The sequence below is a fragment of the Cyprinodon tularosa genome, unplaced genomic scaffold (assembly GCF_016077235.1).
Source record: "Cyprinodon tularosa strain WSP-4 unplaced genomic scaffold, ASM1607723v1 ctg62, whole genome shotgun sequence".
Taxonomy (NCBI): Eukaryota; Metazoa; Chordata; class Actinopteri; order Cyprinodontiformes; family Cyprinodontidae; genus Cyprinodon; species Cyprinodon tularosa.
The window spans coordinates 952,907-979,778 of NW_024039363.1; the positions used below are offsets into that span (position 1 = coordinate 952,907).

The window sequence follows — 26,872 nt, forward strand, 5'->3', positions numbered from 1 at the left end:
CACCCTTTTAAAAAACTTCTGGCTACGCCTCTGTTATAGCTACACTATAACGCTAAAATAATTAGATCAAGTGTCTTTATTTTTAAGAAATTGGAGCAGTTCTGAAACCTGACCACTAGGTGTCATCCTACACCTTATCTGCATAACTGAACTCCTCGCATGTTGATGCTAAAAATAAAACACGCTGTTGAATCGTTTAGGATTAAACCACGTTCAAATAGTCAATAAAGTCGTTTATTTCTGCAATATAATGTATAAAAGATAAAAGTGTGGCAGCATATGGCAGCATAAGAGAAATCAGGGCTAACGTCCTTTCTTTCAGGTCAAATTTAGGCCGTCGTTTCTCCTCGTTCCCAGCAGGTGGCGCCAGTTGCATGCAAATCTAATCAGATTAAATGGCTCCAAACGAGGAAACAGATCAACTCCTGTCTGTCAACCAGTAAATCTATCAGCTGATCAGAGAAAAGACTGTTTTCCGTCTTGTGGTTTTTAACAGAGCAAAGCCACAGTATTTTATTTTTTTTTTTTTAAGTTATGCTCTTTTAAAATTTGACTGCTTTTTGAAAAGAGTTCAGAGCAAGTTTTTTTTTTTTTTTTTTTGCAGAGGGAAATCCGCGTCTGACTGGCACGCTGCAAAGCCGTGACGCAATCCACGCTCCGCTGCTGCAACATAATAAAATATGAATCGCCGGTGCGTCGATGGTCGGAGCGCTCCGTGGGAAGGAAGGGGGTGTGGCGCCAACTAACCTAGTCGTTCACCAAAACAATGCACGCCCGTGATCTGTGCCAGTGGGGCGTTTAGTAAAGCCCGGAACCAGGAGCCAGGTGTGACCAGGCAGCCCTCAGCAGTCTCCTCTCCTCTGCAGGCTGCAGGGGCAGAAGGCGCTCCAAGCGGGGAATCTCAGCGCATTACGCAGATTCTCAACCTTGATGCAGAAGAACCGAGCGGTCTGAGGAGGAAGGGGGTCCGATAAGAGTAAGGTAAGCCAGGAACAGGGCGGATGGAGCAGGACCTTTAAATAATAGAGACAGTCAACAGGGATGTTCCCCACCTTTTTCCTCCAGCCTTTATGTATCTGGATGCTACAGTGCTGTCCAGCATCACATCTCTGTTTTCACAGCGTACTCGAGCGTTCTAATTTGGGATTAAATTATTCACAGCTGACATAAAGCAGGGGTTTACTCTTGGAAGTGGCACCGATCAACCCAGAGAGCTTCTCATTATTCACGCAGCCCACTGTGAGCTGCACAGGTCATAGGGATGCTGATGCTGATGCTCAGCCTCCTCTCCTCCTCTGGGTCCCCCTCAGCAGGCCACAGAATCCAGAAGGGGCCCTAAAAATGACAAAGGGCCGTTGCTAGACATACATGCTTACTGAAGGGCATGATCTGAATATAAATAAAGGTAGTCTACATATTATCTATCTATCTATCTATCTATCTATCTATCTATCTATCTATCTATCTATCTATCTATCTATCTATCTATCTATCTATCTATCTATCTATCTATCTATCTATCTATCTATCTATCTATCTATCTATCTATCTATTATTTTTACATCATTATTTAAGCATCCCATCTTTATGGTGCTGATTCCAACTGTGGGGAAGTGTCTAGGTAACATAGTTTTTTGTTTTTTTTTATGTCACACCAAGTATTTGACATGAGTGTCTCTTGCAGAGTTATTTCCTCTTGCCACTTCCTGTTGGAGTTGAAATTAATTCCTCAAATCCATTGGAACTAGAAAAAAAAGATGGTTTCATATGACAGTTTCAAAATAAGGTGAACTGGTGATATTGTATTTGAGAAAATGGGTCATGGTCTCTCATCCCTACATGTTTCTGGGTGGTGCTTGTCTTGACTGTTGCTCAATGTTCACTTTATTGGAAAATTAGTAACCAATCAGTAGCAAGTATTATTGAAAGGTAAAAAAAAAAAAAAAAAGCCCTAAGAGGTACTGTATCATTTAATTTCCCTTTAGGATAAATAAAGTATTTCTGAATTGAGACTTAAATGTATATTTTGGCTCCCTTAGTAGTTTTTCATAGTTTGTTTTTAAAGCATGTAACTTAAGGTATAATTGCTCACTCTTTCCTCAGTGTTTTTTAGTAAAAGATTTTTTTAAAATCTTTTAAAGTGGATCTTATCGACTTTGAACGGTTTATATCCCAGAGCAAAAGTCCCAGTAAAGTATTTATGTTGACACCTCTCCTGAGACATAACTCATTGTTTTAGATCCAAACATCTTTTTAATTCCCTTCAAATGCAAATGTGGATTGAGAGTAATTACATTAATCTCAGGCAGTTAAATACCAGCGCCATTAATACATTTTATTTTTTTAATTTTCTGCCCTGGAGCAGAATTGAACAGATTGTCTGTTTTTTTTTTTTTTTGTTGTGTATATGCAGGCTCATTCCCACCCAGATCCATGGACAAGCTTTCAGTGCAGATTCCCTCTCATAAGGAGAGTGAATGCCTCTAAGACATAAAGGTAAGAAGAGCTTCCTTGTGTTTTTTTTTCCTACTCGACCTTGTGTGTGCATGTTTTTTGGGTGGTGGTGTTGAAACAGATCCACAGCCTCAAACGGCTGCTTCCAGTTCCCGCCTTACCTTTTCTCACTTTAATCTCCCTTGCCTGAACTTCTCCTTCCTCAGTCCGTGTTTCGATCCTGCCATTGTGTTTTTGCATAAAGAGTAAGTCAACAGGGAAAAGCGTTTCCTTTATTTGAAGAGATAAACCGCTGTAAGGGTAGAAACAAACAGTGGCAGCTGGTCCAGCTGAATAAGCCATTGTTGTTGGTTGAAACAGGCCTCCAATGATGGCAGATTCTGGGAATTATGTCCAGTTAACTGGATCTCCTGGATGACCGAATCTTCACCAGCATGTCCAGTAAACCCATGAAAAAAAGAAAACAGGCTAGGCCGTGCAGTTTTTTTTTTTTTTTTAAGTATGTCCATGTTTACATACTTGTGTGAAGCTGGCGTTGAGCCTTTCATCTTTAACTGCAGCTCATATGCTGTTAAATTCATCCTCAGGGTGTTTGGCAAGCTGTCTCTTAGTCAGCAGTCAACCCTATGCTTCATCCGCCTCATCGTTAAAGCCACGTGTCGGGCCTGGAACATTTCATATTCGCTGCCGTGTTGTTTAATTTAATATTACAAAGGATAAAGAAGGAAAGGAAGGTCGAGGGAGGGACGGTTTAGGTTACAGGAGACATCTCAGATTATGAAATATCTATTCATTCTCTTTGAATAGTTCTACTGCTGTAGTGTTATATCTCCAGTGTAAGTAGAGCACTTTTGTGCACAAAGACAATTGATTAATTGGATGGCACTGTGGTAAACAGCACACTGATAACTGAAACTTTCACTGCATTTTCCTTAATTATCTATTGGTTATTAAAAGATGAAGTTCTTTGAAAGTCTATCCATACTCCTCAGGCATCTGCCTGCAACAAGCTTCAGTTTGTTAGACGCATATGCATTTTTAATTTTGCGGCAGGTTTGTGGATGGATTTAGGTTTGAACTTTGACTAGACCATTTGGACACATTAATGTGACCTGAATTCCATTCCCTTTATGTCCTACAGTGAAGATGGTGTGGTTACGACTAGGGCTGCCACTAATGATTATTTGGCAAATCTATTAATCTGTCGATTATATTTTCAGTTAATCGATTAATTATCAGATAGCCAAAGGTTCATTAAACAAAAATGTTTCCACTTGAGTTCTCAATGTTTTTCAATCCTGGTCCTCAAGGCCCACTGCTCTGCATGTTTTGGATGTTTCTGAGCTTCAGCACACCTGATTCAGATGATTGCAGTTCAGCAAAGCCTGGTAATCTGCTATCTATTGATAACAGGTGTGTGAAAGCTGGGAAACATCTAAAACATGCAGGGCAGTGTGCCTTGAGGACCAGGATTGAAAAACACTAGGATAGATCATATTGACAAATGAAAACTTTTTTTTAACTTTAAATGCTTAATATATGTATATATGTATATATATATATATATATATATATATATATATATATATATATATATATATATATATATTTACAATTTTGATAAAATTATTGCTCTAAGTGGTTTGCTCTGTCAGCTAAAGGCATGTTTACAGTCTCTATATTCTAGTTAATGATGACTGTAATCGATTGCTAAATTAGTTGATGATTATTTAAATAATTGATAAATCGCAATTAATCCAATTAATTGTTCCAGTACCATTTAAGACTATTCTTGTGCACTATTTCTTGAGATCAGATTGATTCTGGCTAAGGTGTAGAAATACAAAATTGCAATTGAAATATGTCTTGTTTCTCCAGCAGCAGCTATCTTTAAAAGAAACAAAAGTGAAATGCGGTTTAATCTTCTAGTGTTTTTTTGAAATTTTAATAGATGTGTAATGTTCTCAATATCTCACTGAGTTCCAGTCCTCTGACTGCATGGCGTTGAGGTCTCTTGACTGCTCCTCTGAATAATAACGTCCTTAGATGGCGGGTCAGATCAGACTGTTGACCTTGTCTTTGTAGGTGTGGAGTCGTTCCATTGATACTCAGGTCTTTCATAAAACAGATGCACTACATTTTATTTGAGGATGTCAGAGTAAATTTGGCAGGAAGGGACTCAACCTAAGCTTAGTTTAACGCCCCCCCCATTGACATAACACTGAGATCAACCCTTTACAGCAGCTTTTAGAAACATCCAGACCTTCATGCAACCTGTCAGAATGCAGCTACATTTGGGCTTGAGTTCTGCAGCTGCTAAATATCCGATATCCCTCCTGTCAGACACATATCTGTGCTCACAGCAGACAGTCTGGTTTCCTTTCCTCATCTGCAGGGGGAAAAATGGTGTCATGCAATAGTGTTTTGCCACGGATGAATGCATGAGCGTGTACATACACAGAGCATGCGGCTTATAGCACTTTCGCTGTCAAAATTAAACGGCTTCTGGGGTATTCGTCAGTGCTGTCACAGAGACAAGCAGCCACAAGTGCCACAGCTCTAATGATGCCACTACAGCTGCTGGTTTAGTTTTAGTACACATAAAAAACAGAGAAGTGCTCTTTATCAGGATATGAACTGAGTAGAACTGAACCATAACCCGTATCTAATCCACCCCTATTTCCAGAGCATCTGTAGCAGCTGGAAAGCAAAGCTTTTATCTTCCAATTACTGTTGATGAGAAATAAAAGGGAAGCATTTGGTCCTGGAGCTTCTCTCCTATTGCAACGATCACAGCAAACAGGAAGTTCCAGCATTACAGAGAAATGCGGAAGTTAGCTTGATTGCACACAGACGTTTGACCTACAATCAATTTGCACATTAGGATGATAATACTAGAGCTGACTGGAGGGTAGCAGTTTTTTTCTTCAGTTATGTTAAAATGTCCTTATTAAAAACTGATCAGATCCGGGAAGTGGGAAAGTCATGACAAAGATAAAGGTATATCTAAGTTGTGTCATCTTCTTTTTATCAATTCTGTTGACATCTGTAACTGGGGCAAGAAACCACAATTTTACTATGAACTGTTTCACCATTCGCATGGAAAGTTGTAGCTCAATGGGTTGTTATGCACTTTTTTTTTTATTATTCTTGATCAATCTTACATGTTTACCTTATGAAGCCTTAATATGAAGCTGTTCTTTTTGTAAGAGTTTCCAAATTTTTTACTCTCTTAAGAATTTCTGACAATCTTTTTAACTTGACCTTTTACATGCAGAGAAGATCTGCTAGGGTCATTTTTAAGTGTTTTGAAAAACTTCTGCATTCTGCACTTCTGCTCATTTCTGGTTTGGGTTGGAATCTGCTGTGAAATACTCTGAGTGTAGAGATCACTCTGCTTATGTTGATGATGGAGTTCTGTTAGTCATGTTAATGGTTGACCTTTAGTCAATAGATTCTGGGATTCCAATTACAAAGCAAAACACATTATATAGATTACTTTAACACATACAGAGGTTGTTAAGACCTTAAATGTTTACAGATGATCTGCTTGCAGCTAATTTAAAAACAAAACTGAACATTTAATTTTTAAAAGAGAAAAGTGGGCATAATTAAATCATATTTTAACAACTACCATACTTTTAATCAGACAAATTGGTCAGAATGTATATTGCGATTGTTTATGACTTTATGGGAGACAAAATACGCTGTATATGAAGTATATGTGAAGGGAGATTGGTTTATGTTGCTAAGAAGTCTGACTAGTTACTTCAAGATGTGAAAAAATATATAATAAAACCTCAAAGGTTAAACATTAAATACTACTATTGGAATTCCAGGCACTGGTATGCTATTTGACTAATATATAACTGAGTTAACCAAAGAAATTTTTATTGATAAACCTTTTTTGTTGCCACACTTAGAGATACTCCTGATTCTAAGAGCTTCAAAGCCTCATTTTAAGTATCAGCAATACTTGTTTGTGAACTAAAGAGAAAAGAGTATTTAACTATTAATATGTTTCAGTAAATCGACTCATATTTGATGTTTGTTTCTGTTTTCTTTCCCCCTCTTCTTCCTCTGTGTGTTTTGTAATTGAATGGATTTTAACTCCCACCAAAACCCCGAAGCTGTTTGAGTTTCATCAGCGGCAGTTACAGATTATTAACTTCAGATTATGAATTACTTAATGCCTTCGAATGTTTGTGTGCATTGATCTCTAAACTGTCAAATTGGGTTACATGGCACAAAGCGTCGATATCTAATGCAAATCTACTTGGCGTGAAATATGCTTGGTGCCTCTTGAGCACATAAGCTCCTCCTAATGATGAAAATCGTTTTATCTCAGTGTTTACGGGAAAGATCTTAGTGAAGAGCGGAAGTCGTCTGGGGAAAGTGTCCCAAATTCTCTGAAATGATGTAACAGCCCTCTCTTTCTACCATCCATCTTATCTGAGATTAATGATTCTCTTTGCTGTCCAAATGTATTTAGAAACATTCACAGCAGGTCTTCTGACCAGAACAGAAGGAGGACAGAGGGATGAGTGCAGACGCGGATGAAAAGCTTCACTGTTATCATGGCAACCACCAAATCATTTCTATTGTGATGTTTGGAATGATGATGATGGTAGATCTAGGTTTGAGAGGAAGGAAAACCAGTTTGATCCAGCAGAGCACTGACAGAGCTCTTCATTTCTGCCAGTTTGATTGTCTTTTTTTCCTGTAACGTCATGACTCAGTGCGTGGATACTCACTGTCCAAAAGCACCTCTGAGCCCTGCAGGAGCTCATCTTGCAAAAATAAACAGATTCAGGACTGTGTCAGCTTTCTGTTTCCCTTCATGTGGGAAGACTTCACAGCATACAGCCTTTTGAAGGTTCAAAAAAATATTCAGGCAACTATTTGCTTTCCTGAGTTAGCTTATCAGTTAACAAACGGATATATGTAGGCCAGGTGGCCTAGTGGTTGGGGCATTGAGCTTGGATCCCAGAGGTTTTGAGTTCAAGCCCCACTCCCACAGACTGCCACTCTGGGTCCATTAGCAAGACCCTTATACTTCTGCATTCGCACACATCAAATGTCACTTGGGTCTGGTCACAAACTAGTTTTGCTGGTATGCTTCTGCACCGTCGGTCTGGAATTTCTAGGGACGCACAGCAGTTACCTGCCAAAGCTCAATAGGGAGCCTATTTGCGAACTTGCGAGAACTTTGGCGGATGACCACACAGACAGCTGGAAAGGGATACCAAGGACCAATCACAGCACTTCTGCTTGAGGTCTGTGTGGGTTTGCAACCATCCGACGTGTAGTCAGGATTTTTTTGAAGTGAGCAGCAATGGTTGCAGAACCTCTGCAGGGGGGCGTGGTCGCACACAGAGACAGATTTGACAGTTGCAAAGGCTATGCATCAGAAGCATAAATTGGCCTTTGACCCACACTGCTTCTGGGGCGCCACACAATGGCAACCCACTGCTCCTCAAGGGGATGCGTTAAATGCCGAATCAATTTCATTGCTTTGTATTTGTGATTTGTGAGTTGAAATCTAATTCTTCTCATTTTTTCCCCCTTTTAATTAACAAAGAGCATCATGCATATGAAGGATTACAGTAGACATGTAAAGCAAATTGAAACAGGGTGTATGGAGAAGTGGCAAGAAGAAAACCAAATTGACAGGAAACCATAATACATCCTATTTGATCTTTCTCACAACTAATGTAGAGGGCACAATGAAATGCAAACATGTGGAAGAAGGTGCTCTTATCAGGTGAAGCAAAAACTCAACTCTTTAGCCCATATGCTATGTCTAAACATGAAGGTAGCAGCCTTATGCTATTCATCATGCACGGTCTTGATGGCTGCATATCTTAAACTCCTCCTGGATATTCCATAAACATGAGTCTATGCTCCCTCTCCCCCCTCCCTTCCCTGTGAACCTCCGCTGAATGTGCAACTTGTTGATTATCATTCATCACATTGTAATATAAGTGTAATATATATAATGTAAAAACCTGTTTAAACATACATACAAAAAGCACTACACAACTAGGTATGGAGTCTCCAGGTCAATATCCCTAGATTTAGAGCTATAATTGAATGGTTTACCTCAAAGGACAATCAGGTGTTACAATGGCTTAGTGAAATTACAGACCCCTTATTTCAACTGTGTGACACTTACCCTAGAAGTGTTATATATGTTACAGCAGCAAAAGGTGGTTCTGTTAAGTGTTGACTAAAGGGGGTTGAATAAAAATGCATATAACACTTAATCTGATTAATTTTTGTAGAAAATATAAAAGATAACTCTCAACTTATTGATTATAACTCTGCTACCTTGTTTTGGTCTTCAGCATCCAATCTAAAATAAGTTATTTGAGAATTTGGTTGTAATGAAACCAAATTTGGGCTTTCAAAGCATTTAATGTGTTGCTGCTACCCAAATAAACCAGCTTAACTGTAATAGTGACGTATCACTCCTTAGTAGGGAGTCTGAGCCCGTTGGTGTTGTTTATTGTAAAAATAATTCTAATTTATTTCAGAGAAACAATTATTGTGTGGGGTTATCTTAACAATGCGAGTTTTTTGTGTTGTGTGAGTGCAGCTGCTTTGTGATATTTGATAAAAGTCATTTCACAAAATATTTACAGGATAAATCATTTTGTCACCTTTTTTGTGGTTTTTATGTTAAGCCATTTGTTGGTATTGATTATAATCTAAGAGTGGATTTGCTTTCTGAATGATGATGTGGGAGCATCACTCAGCAATAAAAAGCCTTTTGTACAGTGCATACCTGCCGTCTCCTCCAGTGAGTCAACAGTGGTGTCAGGAGTTCAGCACCTTCACAGCCCCTCTGAGCTATTTTTAAACCCTGCAGGGTAGTGCAGATGGACAGCATTATGAAAAGTGCTGGCTGGCTTCATCTTTTTCATTTCCTGTGGTGGCCATGTAGGCTTTTTATTCTTTTGATTTTTTTTTTTGGCTTTTGTCTTGTTGCCCTTTTAGTATTCTCTGATATTCTTATTTCCCTTTTTTTCAGCCAGTCAGTTTTCTGCTTTGTTCTATGGTGAGCATTTATAAGGATATTTGGGATGTATTTTTTATGCTTATTTTTGGCGAAACGTCTTCAAATCTTGAAAACCAAGTCCAGTGGATATTTTTTGAATTTTTACGGAATGACTATGACCTGGATGACTGAGAACCTTCATCAGCATGTCTGTATTTTTACTCAGAATTATCATGATACTTGTTCCTGAGTGATAGATGAACAGGGCAAATGAATACTCTTTCATCATTTTAATAAGATGTGTTTTTGTAGAAGGAAGTCTAAACTTTATATTTATAATTGAGGAGCAGAATTTCACTTTCTTGTTGTATACTAATCTAAGTTTTTGTTAAGCAAAGTATAATTGCGCCACACAATCAATATAATTACTGTTGGATATGAAGGTGCATTTTATTTTAAGTCAAACAGGGGAAGTCTGAATTCAAATTCATTCAATGTACCTGAATATATCGGACCACAGAACTGTGGTCTGAAGGATGTCTGTGTCCTTTCAGCTGCTTCCTTTATTTAGGGGTCACCGCAGCAAGTCATTACAGCTTGCACACTGACAATGCAGAGTTTTCCCTCCTTTTTTCCTTTACTGATGCAACTGACACAGTGCTACACAGCAGAGGGGCCCTCTGAGAACTGAAAGACGGTTTTGAAAATTTCAGGTTTTCACTAATTTAAACCCTTAAAATCTAACAGATGCATATCCCATAGTTTGAGGCTCCTACAAAACAACTTTGATTCAAAGTATAAATGGAAAGAAGATTAGGGAACTGCTGTCAACCAGACACAACATAGCTAATCCATTCCACAGACAAATATATCGTTGTTTGATTTTAGGGTGACCTATTTTCTTTTCATGATAAAAACAAATTTTCTAACAACTGAAATAGTCAACATCTCCAAAAACTGCAGTTCTTAAAGAAAGCTTAAACGAAAGGCAAAACATACACACCAATTTAAAAAACCCACACTGATATCCATACATTTTTTCTTGAACGTTTGATGAGATGCTTAATTGGTTTATCCGACAAAGCCTCTGATTGGTCAGCTGATGTGATATATTGAAAAAGTGGGAATAGCAATAAAATTAGATTTAAATTCAAAAATACTATATTAATCTTAAAGGGAATTTAAATGTTGCAATAACTCAAAAGTCCCCCAAAGTCCCTCAAAGTCACCACTATGGAATTCTTGATGAAATTAGTGAAAAGAGGGGAAAAAAAGAGCTCAAATAAAATAAAAATATCTCAGTGTCTTTAGGCCTCTTTAAACATTAAAAGTATGTTGTTATGTTTTATACCTATAGATAAATAAGTGATCAAGCTTGAGTTCATTGCAAGGGTTACCAGAGAAATAACTTCTTTTTTTCTTCTAGAAAGACTGAACGATTTAGGGTTAGAGAAGTGCATTTAAATGAAAAAGTATGCCTTCTAAAGCAATGTTTTGTTGTATTTGGACAACTGAGACCAAGTAGAGATTATTAGAAATATATCACAGCCCCCTGGCCTCAGTTCTGTCAAACATGGTGGACAAGGACATTTCAGATTTTTGGGTTTGCTACCATTGAACCTTGGCACCTCACATTCAGTCTTAGTGTTCACAATAAACTTGTACTATACTCTATATACCACATTACTTTGGAGTCAAATATAAATAGACAGAGATCAGCATTTAAAAGCAGTATTGTTGCTGCTAATCTGAGGTTTGATGTATTGGATTAGTTGGTTTAGCAGTAAAAGATCATCTTGGCTCTGTGGGTTCAATCAGTTGGCAGCCCTTTATAACTGACTAAACTCATCACTTTTTGGTGCACAACATGCTGAAGCCTCAGCAAATTGTTGGGCATAAATTTCAATTTCTGCCTCAGTAAGCTTCTCTTCCCTTAGTGGGGAATTGGTAAAGGTTTGTTAACTGTAATAAGTTGAGTGTATTTTCTGATGTGTTGTGGGAGATAGTTGTGAATATGCAAACCTTTTCTGTATTATTTTTTTCAAGTTGCCATTATTAAACGCTTGATTCTTTTGTTGCATGTGCACGTCTTATAAACCCACCTTCCTTTTACATAGTCTTTAGGTCTCATATATAATTCTCCTACCTTGCTGCTTTTAACCTCCTTCCTTTCTCTCTCGTCTCCCGTCTTCAGGCTTTAGCTGATTAGAGTGGCCCAGCTTGCTTTGATTAATTGGATGAGCCTTGTCTCAATGCCAGTCTCCTCTCCGCTGCTCTCCTCTTGTCTCCACGCCTATTCTTGTCCACAGGCAGCTTAAACAAACACAAAGCTTTTAGATGAAAGTAGCACTTTGAAGACAGGGACCAACTAAAGCTGCGGGTGAGCCCTCCAACATAAAGAGATCTGCTTCTAATGATGAATTCAGCAAGAGCCGTGGAAGGTTTTTTTCAGCCTGTGTGTAGTACTTCATTTAAAGGCGCTGTAGAAATGAGATGTTGGTTAGCTTAAAGAATTAGTTTATTTGGGGAAAAAAATTTGCAAAGAATATTGAAGTACGTGCTAAATTCTATTTATCTACCCTTGTAATTGAGGCATGTTGTTTTTTCTACCAGAACTCCTTATTTGCGTGATTGAGAGTGCAAAGCTGTATCTCATTTGTCTTTTCGCTGCATCCTGCTAAACTGACTCCATGAAATCATCGGGCCATCAGTCTGCCAACCCTGTCAACCTTCTCCATGTTTTTAAATTGTCCTTCAGGCTTTGGGCACAACAACAGCCACCTCCATCACCGTGGCCCCTTCTTCTAGCCCATTTGTCTCCTGTGTCTTATCTCTTCTCCTTTATTTGCACACATCCCTGCCTCTATTACCATTTCTCTCTCTGCAATTTCCATTCCCCTCTTTTTTTTAAAGGACTTCTTGTCAGAGGTTTGTCCATGAAAGGTCTTCTGACGGCTCCTCAAACCTGGCACCCCCCACCCCCGTCGTTTCTTTCCTTGTTTTCATTCTGCCTGATCTGCCCCTAGCAAAGCCAAGAATAAACCCACACACAAACACATGCAGAAAACCCTATTGTGCCACAATCAAGTTGAAAGGTTGACTGGGAAAGTCAAATGCTCTGTTATTTCATCCAGGCTAAATACAATCTTTGGAGATGTGGTGCCAACCAGAGAGCCCCCAGGGGCTCTGAGACTTTCTCTGAAATGTAGGCAATCACACTCACGAATGCTATGTTGTTTCCCTCCATCCCTCCTCCGTCTTCCATTACGGGCCATTTCTATGTGCACTCCAGAAGCCTGAAAGCCACTGGCTGTTTGCAGAGTTTCTGTCTCTGTGCACATTTGTGTAACATTAACCAGGGATGATGTTTCTGTACAACAGAAAAGGGTAAACAAGCACAAACATCTTAATAAGAGAGTATTTCATGCTGCAAATCCATGGCACCATGAATAAGTTTGTTTCTGCTGTTTTTGGAATTTGGTTAAAACTTTATTTCTCTTTTCTTAGAGCTCAGTATCCACTCTGTTTTAACATTTTGTGTTATATTTTACAATGCTTGCTTGGTTTTTGGATCATTGAAAGAGCAATGTCATGAAGCTCTGTATGGTTCAATTATTTTGGCGGTCTCTCCTTTCATGGAGATCAAACCATCAAATGCATTCCAATTATCATTAGCATTTTTCAATGTGTTCGCCCACTTTATAATCCTATCTGATAGTGTTTTGTCTCTTATCTAGACACCTTTGCTTCTGATTTGGTTGATTTGGTTTGCCTCGCAGTGTCTGGCATATTTATTCTACAATCACTGGAGAATGTCTTATTTTCCTATTAAAGGTCGACTTAAATAAATGGTCTGCCTGTTTGATTTAGCTCCACCGCTAATACTACGCTGAGACCGAACGCACTAGAGGCAGCTGAAGCAGCTAGTTTACAGGCAAAGTCAATGGTATTTCAAGTCAATCGCATAAAGGTGCCGCAAAACGTCCTGCAGCATCTGATTAGCTGAAGCAGCGCCTCATGAGGTTCAGAGCATCTAACGCAGCAGATGCTGCAAAAGCAGCAACTGCTGGAGATGAAAAAGTGAACTGTTGCTGCTTAATGTGCCACATCAACCAATCGGAGAAGCTGATCTGAGAGCTGGCAGGGAGACAGACACAGCACTGCTGATGCAGATCGCTATGATCACTCCTCTGAAACAGTTTATTATTGCCTAAATTGACTTCCGGGTAAATGTCGAAACCTGCTGGCAAAATATCTTATATTTTATTATTCTGGTGCCTGCAGTTTGGATTACGTACATGGAAAAACGACTTTCAGTCGCCGGGAACAGTAGCGGAAAACCCAGAAGGGGCGACCTGGTTAGAGGCTGCCATTGGAGGGGATTTACAACTGCGATAATAACATTTGAAGGCAGGGTGGTAATTATGAACTGACTGCACAGACGATATTTTCAGGTGGATTTTCTCACTCAAAAGCATATTAAAACTTCTTTTTACCCACTTATAACAGTAAATATAGCAAAAAGCTCTCTGCCATTGAACACAGGAGCAGCAGAAGCATCAGATGCATCTGGACACACTTTACTGGATGCGCTTCAGGAGCATCAAAGATGCACTTGAGGCGCATCTGACATCAATGTGCACAAGCATCAAAAATGAAGCAGCAGAAGCCTTTCTTGCTGCTTCCAGCGCTTGCAGTCTGAACATAGCACAAGCCTTGGAGTAGCCCCCAACGTAGTGGACATAAACAAGAAACTCCAAATTTTCACAAAGATTCAAGTTTGTTTTGCTTACTTTTGCCTCAAAAGTATCTCAGCTTTACTTGACAGGATGTGTTCAACAAACAGGTGTTCTAATAAATCAAGGCCTCATCTCCTGATGTAACTCAGTCAGGTATGCCAAATGATATTGCCCAATCATCTCTAAGGATAGCCAAACCTGTAATCAAAACATTCTCTATAGACATGGTAGCAGTCTTTTTCCCACTTTCATCATATCTTCATCTTCATAAGACACCTTTTTGGGGTTGGGGTGAACTACAGCTCACCTGTTGATGAACAATCTCCTTAAACTGATGTGTTCTGCAGAAACCCATTAATCTTTTTGCCATACTGTGGTGAGTAATTGAGTTTTTCTACAGACAAGTGTGAGAGAGAGCGTGCTGACCCAGCATGCCAGCTTCATCTATACATAATGAGGGCTAATGGGTCAGAGAACACGGACATACTTCTCCAGTCCCTTTACATTAGTACTGTTCTCTAGAGATTTTATCCCATCCACCATAACTTCCTGATGCTCCTTGCGTTCATTTAAAGTATGTGATGAACTGTGTTTTGATAACTGCTCCATCCTCTTGCCTCCCTCTGTCTCCTCCAGGCTGTGAGCCCTGTGAAGGGGGATGATGAGCAGTCAGGGCAGCAGCAGAAAGGGAAGTGGCCAGCATGCTGACACTCCTCTTCGTCAGGCACCAGGACCCAAACTGCAGGTGCAGCGTTCCCACTCTCGCGACACTATCACCATTCACTTTTCTGCTCTGGGAAAGGAGGAGGAAGATGAGGAAGAGGAGCTCTATAGTTTATCTGTTGGATGTGAAGCAGGAGCTCAAAGCCAACCCACCAGGACTGATGAGCAATGTGCGGCAAAAGGCTTTGAGGCAAAGGTGGAGAAAGGGTTTGAAACTGTGGAGGAGGAGATCTCAGCAGCTCATGTACCTGCTGCCTCTGCTCTCCTGCCTGAGCAGCCTTTGGATTCACATCCACAAACATCTTCTTTTGCAATTACTGCTAATCCAGTTTCAGCCCACTCCCACCTGAGCTCCCCTCCTCCTGCCAGCTCCTCCGGGCCATCAGATCACCCAACCCAACCACCCCTGATTAGTTCCGCTTCTTCTTCTCCTTGTAAGTCTGCAGCCCTCTCCTCCTCCAAGCCTTTTCTCAGCCTTGTTAGATCTTTGTCAAATGATGTCGAATCTCGAGAAACTGCTCCTGTAATCGTACCCCCACATGCCCGACACAGACACTTAATGAAATCGTTTGTTAAGTCTCTCTCGATGGACACTTCAAAGGGTGAACATCAGGAAGGGCCTCTTCAACACCCTCCTCAGCACCAGCAGATACAGCCAACCCACCGCGCTCCGCCTCGTAACATGCAGCTTTTCAAGCAGTTCTCTCAGCCTCGCTTGTCCTCCTGCCCCGTTGCAGTCACTCAAGCAGGTGGAGACTCCAAAACAGCCCCCTCTTCTCCTATTATGTCTCCAGATGGGAGATCTTTCTTCAAGGTCCAGGAGGTGGAGGCCAGGATAGAGGATACCAAGAGGCGGTTATCGGAGGTGATGTCGGACCCTTTGCAGCTTTTTAGTAAAATTATGGGGGATGAGTCTGGTGTGGGAGCTGCTGGGAGTGCAGCCCATCGGGCTAAATCCCTCTCATCCAGTGCATCAGAGCTCAGTGGAGTAACTGCCGTAAACGGGCACACAGAAGCTAACAACAACTATAGCATCAAAGAAGAGGGCGCCGAAGGGGAAGAAGAAGAGGAGACTCCTACGGAAAAGGGCCCCGACTCGTCCTTTTTCTCTTTCCCATCACTTTCACTCGCACCAGCTCTTACCCAGGCTTCTTCATCCACCCTCCACAGGTCTCCTTCTCTCACTCTGGGACGCTGTTCCATGTCAGCCCTCGTGGCTCGACAGGAAGACGAGGACTTCTGTGAACTCTACAGCGAGGACTTTGAGTTGTGTACAGATACCGAGACACCAGAAGGTGAACAATCCATGTTGCAGCAGCCCCATACTGGAAGCACTGGCTTGGGCAGGGAACTGGACGTAGAGGATGGGAGACCTGAGGAAGAAATGGAAAATGTGCCTGTGGTTGGCCTCGTCTTCTTAACACAGTTGTTGTATTGTTACTTCGTCCTTCCAGTGCCTCCATGTGTTTGTTCTGTGCTGCATGGGATAGCTGTTGGGTTTATTCTTGCTCTGCTGGTTCTTTGGCTCTCTGCTCCTCGGTGCTCCTCCTTAGTGACCAGAACAGGGAGATGGAGGAAAGACCAGCGGAATATTTCCCAGCTGGATGTAAAAGAACCAGGAATATTCAAGGTAAGGTTCAAGCAAAGCATTGCACTGATACCCACCAAAGCTATTCAAAGGGCTGCTGGATGAAAACTATGAGACATTATTGCTTAGTGCTGGGAGCATTTAGATACATATTGTTGCTCATTTGAAGATACAGTAGGTTAGTATAGGGATAGAGCTGTACTGGAAGGAAATCTGTTTTTTATTTTTTATTTTTTTATTAATAGCTTAAATATGTCTCAGTGAAAAATCACTTTGAGGCTATTCTATTGTACTTCCTACTAGGAAGTCTATGAAGTAATATTTCCTCTTTACTAGCTTTCACTGTTTTGAAAAAGAAATGGCAGAAAAGAGTTGAAGAACGTTGTCAGAGCAGCAAAACTAGAAAAAATTATGTTTAGATCATTTCCAAGGCTTATTTCAAACATAGCATGTTCAGCTGTTTTCCTGAGAGGCTCACATTTTGGATTTTGCTTCACACTTTCTTCCCTCTCTCATTGTAACATAAGGTTTTTTTTTGGAGGACCCACAGTTTCCCTCTTATGACCTAAATAAATAAGCGTTTTTCTTTGCCTTTTGTTTGGGTACTTGGGTGTAATATGAGAATGAAATTGTATCAGACATCATAAAGGGAGTAATAAACATTTGATCAAAGCATCACCACATATATTTAATCATCTCATACATAAAACATACTTAAATAAAGTCTGCAGAGAACTAGAGGAGAAATGCTTAGTTCTTAGACTGAGTTATGTAAGCTAGTAGGTGCCAAACATGTTGAACAGAGACCCTGATAGCTAAAGGGCATAGCTGTTCCAAAACTGGAGCTCTTTCGGTATGTTGAACGTGATACTTTATAAGAGAATCAGCAAGAGGGATTCACTTTTTTATTTATTTTTCACCTGAACAACTATTATAACAATGATTTTATATCATTCTGTATAAAAATCTGCTCTGGTTTTCATGTACATACAGGAACACATCTATCTGTCTGTCTTTTATTAACTAACCATTTTTTTGATTCTCAATTCCCTCAGGGTTGGATGAATGAGATCCACAGCTATGACCCAGAGATGTACCATGCCACCCTGACCCACTCCATTTATGTCCGCTTAGAGGGCTCCGTCCTGCGTCTGTCCAAGCCCAACAGGAACATCTCCCGCCGTGCCGCACACAACGAGCCAAAACCCGACGTCACTTACATCAGCCAGAAGATCTACGACCTGACGGACAGCAGGGTGAGCTTTTCCTTTTTCTAACCACTGGAACTGTGAGTCTGTGTGTCAAGAAGACGTGAAACACGCATTTACTTCCCATTGGGCTTTTGTGTTTGATGATAATCATAACAGATGATGTCATAGAACAGATGCCATCTCTAATAGGCTTGACTGTATTTACTAACTGGCCACAGTCATTGATAAATCTACAAATCTTTTATGTCTAAGTTTGAAATTACATACAACATATCACTAAACACAATTAGGTTACAGTATATTACCGGTAGCTTACATTAGTTTAGACAACAAATGCAGAACTTAAGATATAAACATTACAAGCTGAGTCAGGGCAGTTTCTTTTAACAAAACTAAAGAATTGGGCAGAATTGTGTGAAAACAAGGGAATACTAAGCAAACAAATAACTAATGCAGCACAGATCTTGCTTAAAAGTTAAGTGCAATTAGGATTTTATCCATAGTCTTAAGCACCGAGGGTTCATCTGGACCCAGGGAGTTGATGAAAAGCCCTGATTCTCATTCCAGATCTGCAAACAAGGAGTTCTGAGATAAAGGGAGAAAAACTACAGTCTCTGTTTTAATAAGAAAAGCTTAGGTCATTTTAGGCTACTAATGCGATTGGTCCTGCCAATGTACATCACATTTCCTCTGCCTCAGCTTTTTCACTCGGTTCCTTGAAAATATTTCAGTAGAACTAGATATCAGTAGTCAGTAAACAAAAAAGAAAGAAAAACTTAATTTAAATTCTAACTCTTTTAATTTGATTTGTGTCTTTTTTTTAAAATGCAAATAGATCTAAGTTATGGGCGCTTAGATTCTTGTTGCCCAAATAAAATATCTATAGAAAAGTGGAATTATACAGGATGTAAGCATAGGTCATGTAAAAAAAAGCAGAAATGCTAATTTATAAGTACTAAGATAGTTTTTTTTTTTTTTTTTCAAGGCATTGCATACGGTAGCATGATGGGTAAAAGCTAAAAGGAAAGAATCACAAGGAAGTATTTCCGTTGGCAGACATACTATTGGCAATGATTACTTCTGCATTTGTAAACCTCTGAATGTTCTGATCAGCACCAGTGGAGACATAATCCAAGAGTGGAAAGAACATTGTTGGACTTAAAACCAGCCCAAGGCGGATGGACCTCCTAAGCTTCCTAAGAGAGAAGGGACATTTATAAAAGATGTCAAAGAAAATCTGCTTTGAATTTAATGTCAAACGAAATATTATAGATATTTTTTTACCAGGGAAAAACCTTTAAATGTGCACTACTTAATTAACTCTGTTAACCTGGGTTTGATTCCCAGCCCAGGAGTCTTTCTGCATGGAGCTTGCATGTTCTCCCTGTGCATGCATTGGTTCTCTCCGGGTACTCTGGCTTCCTCCCGCAGTCCAAAAACATGACTGTTAGGTTAATTAGCTTCTCTAAATTCTCCTTAGGTGTTAGTGTGTGCGTGAATGGTTGGTTGCCCTGCAATAGACTGGTCACCTGTCCAGGATGAACCCCGCCTCTTGCCCATTGACAGCTGGAGATAGGCATCAGCACCCCTCGCGACCCCAGCAGGGATAAACAGGACGGAAAATGGGATGGATGGATGTTCAATTTAGATTTTGCATGTCTGAACGGACCTCATAAATGTGTTTTTTGTAATATTCGAGCTCTACAATAGTATCTAGAGGGTTTAGACTGTGTGAGGCAGAGACAACTCAAAAGAAAGTTCTCTAAAAGCCAGTTGCATAAAAGGAGAAAGTAGCAGCAGGGGAAAAGCTCCTTTTGATGCTTCTAAGTTCTGTACTATCACTTACAAACAGAACACCAGGATAAATAAACATGTAAAACTGAGGCAGAGACCAACTTACTTGGAGTCATTGGATCTCTCTACGACTATGGCTGGAAAGCTTTGAAGCTTTTGTTTTTCGGATAGTGGACTGAATAGCTCTTCAAAGCATTTTTGGCATTCTGTTCCCCCTGTTCCTGGGCCTCATCTGCAATTATGTTGACTTTGGTTCAGTCGGTTGTGGCGTCAAATGTCTCTTGATTTATGTTCCTTGTAATTTATGATCCGCATCTTTAGAGTATGTTTAAAACAAAGATTGTATTTGGACTCAGCCAAAGAGAATGAGAAATAGAGGATTATTTTGAATCAAAAATTTGGAGGTTTCCATGGTATGTCGCAAAAAAGTTAGTACTTGGATGAGACAATTACCCATGTAACCCTGCAGAAGCCTTAAAGGAATAGTACACCGAAAACATGATTAGCCTTCATTTTCTACTCACCCCCATGCTGAACAACACTCTGGAGTACTTTTTTGATATCTCAAATGCATCTGGAGATCTGGGAGGCTTCTTGCTGTCTGCTGACATTCAAATAATGGAGGTCTGTGCCGCCCGAGGCAGAAAGGTCCATAAAAGTCCACAAAAAACGTGTCAATATTCCTCCATACTGCTCGTCCAATGTATTCCAAGTGTCCTGAGTGGGTAGCGTCCATAATTTACTCGAAACAAAGTCATTTAGAATGTTTTTAGAGCATAAACAGTAGTGTATAGGATTGCGCATTCAGCGTCTGCTCTGCCGATAATGCAAGAGTAGAAGAAGAAATGTGCTGTTTACCTGTGCAAAGAAAGAAACAACGAAAGAAAAATGTCTGAGGACTTCAGTGTTGAGGAAGAGCATGAGTTCTTTGCCGAGCTGAATGCGCACTTTCGTCTGGTTTGGTCTGCCGCGGTTTCCGTAGACTCGTGAACGCGCTTTTAGGAAATCCTATACACTACTGTTTATGCTCTAAAAACATTCTAAATGACTTCGTTTCAAGTAAATTATGGACGCTACCCACTCAGGACACTTGGAATACATTGGACGAGCAGTATGGAGGAATATTGACACGTTTTTTTGTGGACTTTTATGGACCTTTCTGCCTCGGGCACCATAGACCTCCATTATTTGAATGTCAGCAGACAGCAAGAAGCCTCCCAGATCTCCAGATGCATTTGAGATATCAAAAAAGTACTCCAGGATGTTGTTCAGCATGGGGGTGAGTAGAAAATGAAGGCTAATCATGTTTTGGGTGTACTATTCCTTTAAGCTAGAATAGATGTCAGACTAAAGCATAAAAGAAACACGTCATTTCTTAATTATTTCTCCTCAACCCAACAGATCTACCTGATGCCCCAGAGTTTGGCGAGGAAGAGGGTTTGGAACAAGAAGTACCCTATTTGCATTGAGCTGGCCAAGCAGGAGGACTTCATGTCTAAGGTGGAGGGAGAGCGATCTGAAGCTGGGGAGGAGAGGACTACTGGGGTGGGTGAGATGCTTGAACGAACTGATAAAGCTGAAAGACCTGAAGGTCTCTCATCAGCGGAGGAGCAGAGAAGACCGACCGCCGGAGGAGGGGATCTGACAATCTACTTGTTCGGGAGGACCGGTCGAGAAAAGGAGGAATGGTTTCGGAGGTTTCTCCAGGCATCCCAGATGAAGTCAGAGGGAAGAGGCAGCAGTCTGTCCAGCATTTGCAAGAGTGGTGAGAAGATTTTAACTGTCACACTGCTCCAACACAATCTGTGCGGGATTCTACAAGATGTAGCTTCCTCCAAAACGCAACCAATAATGAGAATCCCCATTATTTGGAGCCTGTAATTGAACTGTAATTAGATATGTGTGTAAGCCTCAGTTTAGGCACTAGCAATCCCCTGAACTGAGCAAACAGCAGAGTGTGAATGGGTCAGCAGGATTACAAGTGCAGCGGAGTAGCATATTATAACAGTGGTTCCCTCAGTGGGATATAAGCCGGTAAGGATAAGAAGAATCTCTAGCAGTGTGGGTGGGGGGAGTTGGGGTCGGGCAATATAGGCAGTACAGGTTGGGCTAAATGACAGTAGAGGATGATAAATATGATCTATTTCTGCTTTAATAGAAATTGATCATGCTAATTTGGTGCTGTAGTGTAATGTGAATAAGGAATACAAAAAAGACGCTAATTATCTCCAATCGTTAAGTTGTTAAATATGAATGAATGAATAAATCTAGCTCATGCAACATTTGTTTCATAATTCCTCGCTCCATGTTTTCTATTCCACTATTCCCACTTCCTCCTGCAGCCTTCCTGTCCACTCAGAGCCGCAGTGGCAGCATCCAGTCGGGTGGAGCCCCGGAGGCTGACAGCAGGGGCAGCAGCAGGGGAAGCCAGGAGGAGTTGTCTCAGCCTCGGCACAGAGAGACCCCTGCCTCTCTCTATGGGGGCTCAGCCGGAGGGATGAAGCAGAAGATGCTGTTGGACTATAATGTGTACATGGCCAAATACGTTAACCCTCAGGCTCCTCCTGGAAGCCCGAGTGCCGCCGACAGCCCCGTGCAGAGTCCTGAGAGCAGCCCTAAAACCACCAAAAAGGTATGAGGCTGATGGAGTCATTTGAAAATAAGAACAGCTTTAATCCCAATAAAGCCTTAATCCCATTAAAGAACTCTTATATAAATAAACATCTATTTCCTTACATTTAGAAGTGTAAATGTGTCTGATCTATTTCGATCAAGCTCAGTCAGCTGAAGGATGGACAGCATGGATAAAATACTCTAAACTGATCACTGACTTTAAAAACATCATTTGGGGGGAAACACTTAGAAATGTGTTTAAAATGCAAGGCCCGTGCTTCAGAGGGATGTACAGTGTTTGCACATCTGATACGTCTAATGCAGCAAAGAGGCAGTGACATTCCTTTCCTGATGAAAGAATCTGATCTTCAGACTGCAGTTTATTACAGGCAACCCACTGATAGGTGCAACTTCTGTAAAGTATGATGAAAACACCCTGCAGTTTTCATCCTTCCTGCCTGAAAAAGAGTCTTCTTCACAGCAGGCAACCAAGTATTTGAAGAATCTGCAGCATTGACAAAGCTTATTACGAAAAAATAAAAAATATATAGAGATAGAGGGAGAGTATGATGACCTGGTATTGAGGAAATCTTATTATAAATTGAAGTATTTAGGAATAAAACATTAGCCCCAAACATGCCTTTCATGGTGACTCAAACAGAGCATCAGATTTTCTCTGCTTTATCTAATCAAAAGATGTGTCATCACACATTGGCGCATCTTGATCAAAGATCTGACCAATGGCCACAGCTTCTTCTTCTTTATATTTTAGAGGAGATCTGTCTGTTAGGGCCGACCGTTGAACCGCACCCTAACAACTCAGTTACCTCAGGGTACTTTCTCTTGCTGTAGTTGTGCTCAGCGAAGTGCTATGATGAAACATCATTTTCACAATTCTGCTCCACCATTGTTTGCCCTTTCATTTAAAATCCCAATAAAATGCATTGAAGTTTGTGGTGTTATGTTTCTAAATGTGGAGAAAAAAACACCTTCATTAAAGCTTTTGGTTTCTTGTTTACTCACTTTGTTTCTTTTGGGTTAACTTTTTCCATAACAGGTCACTTTAGCGCCTTGCTCAAGCATGCTGTAAACAGACGCTGGCAGGGTAATCAGAGGTTGGCCGGGTCACCTCACTGCATGAAGGACTGCCTGTGGCTGCTTAATGCTGCATTTCATTTGTTATGCCATATTTTATATATATATATAATTTATTGAAAATCAGCAGCATTACCTTATTTGGGATGTACCTGTCCTTTCATGTGCAAACACAGAGTGCCTGAGGCAGGAGAATCGGCAGCAAAGAAGCAATGCTAAACAAAGATGCGATCAGTTTGATGAGGTAGAGTTGGGTTTGCAGAGGTAGCCAGAGAGCTGAGATGGGAATTGTCTTCAAAGAGGAGAAATTATGATGTGTGACAGCACAGGCGTAACTTTCTGAAGGACTGGTGTGGACATGTCCCCACCAATAATCAAGTGAGAATGCATTAATGCATTGTTTCTCCTGTGTCGTTTTTCTGTCTCTTAAGCAGTGCTGCATACTTCTGCAGATTTTAACAATTCTGGTACCAAAACCTTCAGCTTCTTCTGGAGGGTTATGTTATGTCTCTTGGTCATTTCAATTATTATAATTTTTTTAATATTAAGCATTTTCTGGCCCTGAGAAATTAATGGAAAACTTCAAAATTTCAGCTATTTTGCCCTTTTTTGTTTCCAAGTTTAGCTTATTTCTGTAAAAACGTAATGTCCATATTTTACATGACTTCAATTTTTCAACACTTTAATCAAGTTTCTTATGTAGCACTAAGCTGCTCATTCAATACCGCATTCCTCAACATTTTAACCAAACCTTTATTTCTTCAACCAGATAAGATTCAAGTTTTTCTTGCAATTTTCTTTTCTGATTCTGCTGATTGAATAAATTTTAGCCTATATTTTCAAAACTGGCTTAATTCTGCAATTTTTCTGGACAAGCATTAAGCTTTTCTGTTTGCTGCTAATTCATAACATGTCCGACGTGTTTCTGCTGTCGGCTTCAGCTTGCTTCTGCTTTTTTTCCAATAAAGAAATCAAGCATTTATCTTTTCTTCTATTTCATGTCATTTCAGTGGTTTCTGCCATTTTGAGCAGCATTTTCACAGCTGTTTGGAGCAGCTATTTTTCTAGTTTCAATAGACTTTGGCTCTCAGCAATATGTGGGACAAATTTCTAAATTTGATTTTGCTGCTTTTGAAGGAGGATAATCACATATGTAGCTGAAAGGAAAAACATCCAATCAATTAATCCACATTTTTTCTGGATGGATTGATGAATTAAACTGAAATTGTGTGCATACTAGGGAGGCATGATATATTGCTGTTGGCATTATTCATCCTTTTCTTTTAATATAAATTAATGTCTAACTACCCATAAATATAAATATCAGTGTATTTTGGTTCTATTGTGTTCTCAACAATATAAAAGCATTCAATAAATGTATGTTTGAGCTGAATTTAGGAAAATACAAACCCTACTGAAAGCGTTTGTGTCGCATAACTGTAGGTCGATCAGCTTCCACCCTTAGATTGTCCCCACCAACCTTCATTGCAAAATTACACCCTTGTGTGACAGATTTAAAAAAACAAGACAAAAGCTGATGTGTGCATGTCCTTCAGCTACCCAAGAGTACGGAGGAGGCTGCAGAGCCCGAAGCCTGGGTCAATGCCTTTCTGGGAAGGATATTCTGGGACTTCTTGCGAGAGAAGTACTGGGCCGACGTCGTCTCCAAAAAGATCCAAATGAAGCTCAGCAAAATCCGGGTGAGCAGTGCTACGCAAATAAGTTGAACAAGCTGAAGCAATTCATATGATAAACACAACAATCTGTTTGTATTCATTAATAAGCCGTCAACTGTGTTAATGTGTGTTTTTCATCTCTTGATCTCCTAAACTGATGCCTGTGCCTCAGCTTCCATATGTGATGAATGAACTGACTCTAACAGAGCTGGATATGGGGTTCTCAGTTCCTAAGATCCTCCGTGCCTCCAAACCCTCAGTGGACCACCAAGGTACGCCAGAGAATAGAACAGATGTGGAGCTTTGTTAAAGTATTCCTGCCCTTGAACATTGCTTTACTTGTAGCCTCCTCACAATCACAAGATCTGTTATATTTGATAAATGTGACAGACACTAAGCAGTGCACAACTATTAAGGGAAATAATGTATCCTTGTAAAACATTCTCACTTAGAAACTTAAATTGTTGTTTTTTTTATTTGCTACCGGTAAGTTAATTTTCCTCATAGGCGTTAAGTATTTTGAAGCCTCTAACAGTTCTTCACTTCCAATAATCCCCAATATTTACTAGTTATCCTGTCAACAGATCTTCTGACCTAATATTTTCAGCTTAACAGACTTACCATGCTGCTATGACTGATGCTCTCTTTGTTCTGTTAGTGTAGGTGGACAGAAATTACTAAATAGCTTTGCACTTCTGTTATAATCCTTTCATTTTCAGTTGATAGATTGAGCAGAGCTCTGAGAGATGTTCAAAGCCTGGGATGTAGTGTTAGAACCTAACTGGGAATCACTGATCTAGAGGATAAAGTTCAAATAAAACATGGAAATTTGCAGTTGAATGGTGACAAAATTAGGGAAAATCTGAGTAATCCCAAAACTTTAACAAATGGAGCTAAATACTGTGTGTTGCGTTTTTCTAAACTTTAGGATTGTCCTTTTTTTTCACTCCTCATCCCAGTAGATTAAGACATCCTGCCTCCTCTGCAGTCCTGTCTGTTTGTTTGCTGAGCAATTTAAAACCACAGTAATTAAACTCCACATCCTGGATCCCCCTGTTCCCTTACTGAAACACTGACTCCTCCTCCCACACTTAACCACAGTTTTAGAGTTTTAACTATCATCACACAAAGATTTGTCCCAAAGTTTAAAAAATTTAAAGCTACAGTGTGTAATAATTACAGGCATATAAATTCAGAAATTTAATATATTATACATAACTATGTTATTTATCATCACCTATGAGCTCAGCCTTTTAACCATAATATTTGCGTTGCCTTAGAATTCGTTATTTATAATTACATAGGAGCGGGTCTCGCAGCCATGGAGGCTGACATCTTTGCGCTACGGCAGCGCAGAGGCAACAAACTAGCGATTGCGAGATCTCCCATGACGCTCGAAAATAACTACGGCAAGTTGAGAGAGATGAACTGAGACGGTACTGAACAGTAGATGGCAGTATTATGCCTGAGAAGCGTTTAGTCTGCCTGAAACCAAAGAAGAAGAAGAAGCAGGTATACTGCGCCTCGGTAACAAGAAAGGTGAACAAGGCGGCAGGCGTGAGTGACTTTGCAAACTGTTTGGCACTGTGTGGCCAAACATCAGACGAATGGAGGATCATGCCTACTCTGTATCACAACGAAAAGCGGCGGACACCGAACCCCCGTCATCTAAGAAGCGGAAACACGACGAGAATAAACGCAAGAGTGACAAGAAACGACAAAAAACACGGATCAACATTGGCACGGCATTTACACGATGGAAGTCACTGATGGAGGAAAAAGGTTTTCAAAGTGACGCTCAAGTTGCCAGTTTTCTCTTGGACAGGTAATTAATCCTACACACACAATTGTCTAATATCACTGCAGTTTTTGGAGTACAGGATGCTCAGACCTGTCTAAAACAATAACATGCTGCGTGATGATGCTGTTACTCTCCAGTATACTTATTCAGCAACGTCCCTGACGTTTCACAGGTAATG

At 40.3% G+C, this 26,872-nt stretch overlaps 1 protein-coding gene across 4 annotated transcripts in view; it reads left to right on the forward strand.

Annotated features, from left to right (window-relative positions):
- The first annotated feature begins 595 nt into the window (after positions 1-595).
- tex2 (testis expressed 2) overlaps positions 596-26,872 on the forward strand; it is a 34,456-nt gene continuing 8,179 nt past the window's right edge. For 3 of the 4 annotated variants that reach the window (XR_005282707.1, XM_038307762.1, XM_038307761.1), the window contains exons 1-8: positions 597-981; positions 2,414-2,496; positions 14,830-16,546; positions 17,560-17,760; positions 20,911-21,274; positions 21,852-22,141; positions 24,774-24,917; positions 25,066-25,165. Coding sequence is in view for 3 of the 4 variants with exons in the window: in XM_038307762.1 (XP_038163690.1) it covers positions 14,852-16,546; positions 17,560-17,760; positions 20,911-21,274; positions 21,852-22,141; positions 24,774-24,917; positions 25,066-25,165 (2,794 nt within the window). In the remaining variant the exon portion in view is untranslated. Of the gene's footprint in view, positions 982-2,413; positions 2,497-14,829; positions 16,547-17,559; positions 17,761-20,910; positions 21,275-21,851; positions 22,142-24,773; positions 24,918-25,065; positions 25,166-26,872 lie in introns of all 4 variants that reach the window. The other variant, XM_038307763.1, reaches the window with a different exon arrangement.